Raw genomic sequence first — 5613 nt, 5'->3', positions numbered from 1 at the left:
ATTTCTCAAGCTGCATCAGCTGGAATAAATATTTAGCTGAAATGTAAATCAGAGGAATAACGTTATGAAGACAAAGTAGTAATGTGAAAACAGTATTGTCTTTCACAGTATTTGATGTAAGTTCACTGGTTGTATCACATGGATGGATGGAGTATTGTGTGTCAGGAGAGTAGAAACTATGATGAATGTCTTGTCTTCAGCTTCGCAGGCACAGTGATAGATAATCAAGTTTATTTGTATAGTACATTTCACCAACAAGGCATTTCAAAGTGCTTCATTTCATAAAACCAAAAACATTTCGGTTTTCAGGAAGTTTGTTCCAGATTTGTGGTGCATAGAAGCTGAATGCTGTTTCTCCATGTTTGGTTCTGGTTCGGGGGATGCAGAGCAGAACCAGAACCAGAACCAGAAGACCTGAGAGGAAGGTTAATACAGCAAAAGAAGATCTTTAATGTTTTGTGCTACTAAGCTGATTGGTGATTGAAAAATGGTTGAGGACAAAGAAATAAACTCAATTATTTTTGGAAGAATTGAACGTTGATTTCATGTTGTGCATTCATGTTACTACAACGGTTGCAGTCATGAGGTACGTTAGATATGTTTTCATGAGTATTTAAGCTGTGACACCAACTTAACAGGTTAACTGTAATGATTTAAAATCTATATCTAATGTTTTTCTATGAGAAAAGCAACGTATATATTCATTATATTTATGTTCTCTCCAGTCTTTGCATTGTGAGCTATAAGTTGGACATGAAGCGCTGGAGGAACAAGTGTCAAAGTTTGCTGTAGTGGAAAAACCACAGCAATGTGGTTAACACTGTGAAACGGAAACAGAACAACTTCAAACGATGTGCATTGAGTTTTATGCTCTGCTCTTCTTTAGGTGTTGCAGCTTTGGTCTGTCTCCTGCTAGACAGCGGAAATACTTTGCTAAACCAGAGCGACACATCACCAGTGTAGGACGTGAAGATGGACCACGTTTTGCTCTGTGTGCTGGATTTCCTGAGTGAGTAAATGAGTTTTAATCTAGCAGATCTAGGAAAATGCTGGAAATGAGAAGATTAGGATGAGATGGATTCATTTGTTGTGTTCACTTAAAAAAATTAACTGAGCAAACATCCATTTTTACACTGTTTGTGTTCAGCTTCAAACTGGCATAAAACAAATACAGAAAGAAAACTCAGCTATTTTCCATTTTCTAATAGATCTAAAAATGTATCAATCTTTATTTTTTTTCAGTTCTCAGTTTTCTCTGCTGTGGAAACTCTCAAGGTAAATGAAAACTTTCTGGTTTTGAACGTTTATTTAAACCATTCGGTTCTGATCAGCCGCATGTCAGCAGGTTTCAGGCTCCTTTAGCATCATTTGTTCAGTAAAAGAAACTATTTTACTGTAATTTTAGTATCAAAGTTATTTGAATGGATTGTTGTCAATACTTTACATTTTTCTGCATGTTCATGTCAACAGCCTATTAACTTGTAACATTTCCTGTCTAATTTTGTTTTCCCATTGTTTAATTAATAAATCCCTACCCAGTGGCAACAGAGTCGGTCCTCACTGTGTCTCCATCATGGCTGAATCCTGGAGCCTCAGTGACTCTGAGCTGTGAGGTTGAATATGGGTCTACAGGATGGAGGTTCTACTGGTATAAAGTTGTTCCTGATTTATCACAGAATGACTATAAATATGATCCACTGCCTGGTAGCATCAATGGGACTGGAGAGAACTCCTTCATCATTCATGGACAGAAACAAACAGCAGGATTTGCATGTAGAGCTGGAAGAGGAAACCCAGAGTATTTGACTGATTACAGTGAACCAAAGTTCATCTGGTCTGCAGGTCAGTTCTGTTCTTGTTCCATCGTTGTTCATGTGTTCAGCTACTTTATCCATCCATAATTATTATCAATCTTTCAAGTCGGGTGTCAAAGATCAAATGTTCACAATGCCTCTTCAGATATATTTTAAATTTGTTAAAAACAATAATGAAAATAAACACTATGCATAATCAAAATTGTATATGATTTAATATCTGCTGTAACACAGCATATTTTAGTGATTTTATTTGTCGTTTTCTAGCTCACTTTTGTTTAATCCTTCTTGATCGTTCAAGTTCATTATTTGATGATACTTTGATACTTCTTTGGTTAGACCCGTCTCGTTCTTGTCTTCCTGTATGTCAGTCCCTTGTAGCGTTTCTAGTTATGTTTACTTCTCTTTTTTTTCTTACTTTAGATCTCATGATTCTTTAGTGTCGTATTTATTTCCTGTTCCTCTGTTTTCTCTCTCTCTCTGTATAATCTTCCCTGTGCAACTCTCTCTCCCCCACAATCTACCTTAACTCTCTCCAACTACACACATCTGTTATCAATTACTTCATCAGCCCTGGTCTATTGTTCTCTCTCTCTTCCTCTGAGTATTTAGCCTGTTTGTTTCAGCCACTCAATGTGTCATCTGACTTTTTCTCCAGTTGGATTATTTGGATTTTTGTTCCCTACATTTTGTATCTTCTAGTAAGTTGGATTTTTCATTTATTAAATAATTAACTCAACAACACCTTCTGCCTGCTGCTTGTGGATCCACTTCAACACCTCAACATGGCAGTTTCACTTTTTTTCACAGTCTAAAGCAAACAAACCAAAAAAAAACAAACATTGCCTCTTAAAATTTCAAATCACATTTGTAAAATGATGCAAACAAACAACTGTGGAGGAGAGAGAAGTTTTTAAAATGACTAAATAGTTAAAAGATGAATCAGAACGATGGACTTTTAGTCTGTCGTTCTCAGACTATACAGAGTCTGTGTCTGTATCTGTGTATAGACTATACACAGACAGGCCAAAAGTCTGTTCTTTAAGTAGACTATTCACATTTAAGTCATACATGCAACAATAATTCTATATTTAAAAGACAAAGTAGAAGGAAAGGCTGTCCAAATTGAAGTGATTCATTATTAATATTAAAACAGTTAAATATGACTCCTTGGGTAATAAAACTCTCTCTCATCCTGGACGCAGCCCGTCCTGCCAGCTCCTCTTCAATGTCTAGATACAGACAATAACATCACCTCTGCCTGCCTCAGTCTCCATCTTAGCTTTTCATCTCCGAGGTCGTCCTCGTCTCTGTTACATGTAGCCAAATTCCCCCAAAGTCCCAAACCACGCTTTGACAATCATGAAATTCATCACACATATGGGATTTCACAGGATCTTTAAAAAAGCCTCTTGAACCCATAGTCCAAATCCAACAGAATGTCGGCCATTTTGGATCAAAGCCACCATTTTGTCTTTTTTAAACATTCATCTGAGCAAACTCGTCCTACAGCTTTTCACATACAGACTTCAAAATCACTTATAGTCTTAAGGCACTGAAGATCAAAAGTTATCAAAATTGTTTTGTTGCGTCAAAGCATGCGGTTATGGCTAAGCCTCAAATTTTGAACATTCACCATAAAACACCAAGTTGGAGTAAATTGCACCTGATTCTACAGCTATGTGAAACGTTCTGATGAACATAGTAGATCAGTACTGAACATATTCTCACACTAATTTGGTGACATCACCTTTGTCAAATTCTTTCTTCTTCAGTTCTCGTCTTCTCTTCCTCCATTTTATCCAACTTTGTCACCAAGCTTGTGTGTCTACTTTTAAATCCCTTACACTGTCGACTGCAATTGACAAGCAACAAGATTTTTTTAAAATTGGCATTCCAAGAAGCCTGTAAATTAGAAACATAAGCAGTTTTATTTAGAAGTTTTATTCTATTTGTATCCTATTTATGTTTCCACTCTGACAATAAAAGTGCAACGTAGTTTAACAGAGCCATGTGTGAAACTTAAATCCCTGAAATAGTCCTAAATATTTTTATATTTTAATGTTTTAATGTTCCTGTATTTTGTTGTGAGCAAAACTAACAAGAGGAATTTGCTAAAGCTCCTAAATCACATGTGAGTCATTGTCTGCAAGCGATTAATGGACTCATTAAACCCTAAACGTTGCACCCCATATCCCTCCTGGAGATCCACCTGGGATTATTGTATTATGTCTTCATACAGGTCCTGGTAGAATGTGAGGGATTATACTCAGAACCTTTAGAACAAGTCCAGTAGTAATCTGGAAATCAGCTGACTACTAAACAACCAAACTAAAAATTGTAATTCAGTGATAAAAATGCAAAGAAAAGCAATGGCTCTGTTTAAGACAATTGTAGCAAGTCTTTAACAACAAATGAAGAAATTTTTAGGGATTAACCAGAATTGTCTTGCTTATGTTGATTATTTCCTCCATGTTGTTCTTCAGATCCTCATCCAGCAGCGTCTCTCTCAGTGAGTCCTGACAGAGAGCAACACTTCACCTCTGAGTCTGTGACACTGAACTGTGGAGGAAACTCTACTGAGTGGAGAGTGAAGGAGTATGGAGAAAACTCTGATGGGTTGATAAGTTTTTCGGATGAATATGAAATAATCTCTGGTCGCCAGTTGTCAGATTGCTCCAACTCATGGGAAATGACTGGATCCTCATGTACCATTAAGAGTCGGTGGGGCCATAAAGCAGTGTTCTGGTGTGAGTCTGGATCAGGAGAGTTCAGCAATGCAGTTAACATCAGCATAAATGGTATGTTATGTTACAGGGCTATTAGAAATGAAGCTAATAGATTTGGTTCAACTCTTCAATGTATCTTTTCTTTAAATAAGGACCATCAGTGAATATTTCTAGCAGAATAGTTAAACTGTTTTGTGGAAAACAGCAAAACAAAAATTCTACATATGGAGTTATAATTTATTTGAAGAGATTTTGACATATTAAACTTATTAACCAAATTCTTGGTCTAACAGATGCACCAGAGTCCATCCTCACTGTGTCTCCATCATGGCTGAATCCTGGAGCCTCAGTGACTCTGAGATGTGAGATTGAACCTTCATCTGCAGGATGGAGGTTCTACTGGTATAAGGCTGTTCCTGATTTATCAAAGCACAACTACAGATATGAGTTTTTGCCGGATATCATCAATGGGACTGTACAGAACTCTCACATCATTCATGGACAGAAACACACAGCAGGATTTGCATGTAGAGCTGGAATAGGAAACCCAGAGTATTTGACTGATTACAGTGAACCAACGTTCGTCTGGACCTCAGGTCAGTTATGTTTATTTCGTCTCAGTGCTCTCTTTTGCAGTTCTTATCAGATGTTTTAAAGAAAATTTGGATCCCTGAAGGCATGTTGTGCATCCCATGTGGGCCCCCTGTAGGTCCAGGCTGGGGTCCTGCTGCAACCCCGTATCTGTTGCTCCTTCCCTGATAGGATGTCACAAGTATGTTACAATTGTGGGAGGAACCAGACTAAGTGTTGATTTAGACTGTTGGAGTTAATTTAGAAATCAACACTGGACTGGATTGCTTTTTTGTTTAACTACTTGGAACTCTTTAGTGAGTGTTAGGGAAACTAACACTCACTAACACTCATGTTGTTGAATTAACACTGTATTTTTAACATACGACACTTGCACTGGAAATCTGACACTTCCGAATTTGCTGTGTAGGGCTGGTTACAATTTTTAATCATTTAAAGAAATCAGTGCCTGTTGTCAGTGGTTATTCTGTTTGTGACTT

The 5613-nt window shown here is 37.3% G+C and overlaps 1 protein-coding gene across 1 annotated transcript in view; it reads left to right on the top strand.

Annotated features, from left to right (window-relative positions):
- Positions 1–938: 938 nt before the first annotated feature.
- The window catches only part of LOC106934899 (low affinity immunoglobulin gamma Fc region receptor III-like), a 33395-nt gene continuing 28720 nt past the window's right edge, over positions 939–5613 (top strand). Inside the window, exons 1-4 of the mRNA XM_015015060.1 lie at positions 939–1009; positions 1243–1275; positions 1540–1842; positions 4301–4615. Coding sequence (XP_014870546.1) covers positions 973–1009; positions 1243–1275; positions 1540–1842; positions 4301–4615 — 688 coding nt within the window. The 5' untranslated portion in view covers positions 939–972. The remainder of the gene's footprint in view (positions 1010–1242; positions 1276–1539; positions 1843–4300; positions 4616–5613) is intronic.

Source organism: Poecilia latipinna, unplaced genomic scaffold (genome assembly GCF_001443285.1).
Source record: "Poecilia latipinna isolate Pla-1442-1.1 unplaced genomic scaffold, P_latipinna-1.0 Scaffold1879, whole genome shotgun sequence".
Lineage (NCBI taxonomy): Eukaryota > Metazoa > Chordata > Actinopteri > Cyprinodontiformes > Poeciliidae > Poecilia > Poecilia latipinna.
This window is presented reverse-complemented; position numbering and strand designations above follow the sequence as displayed.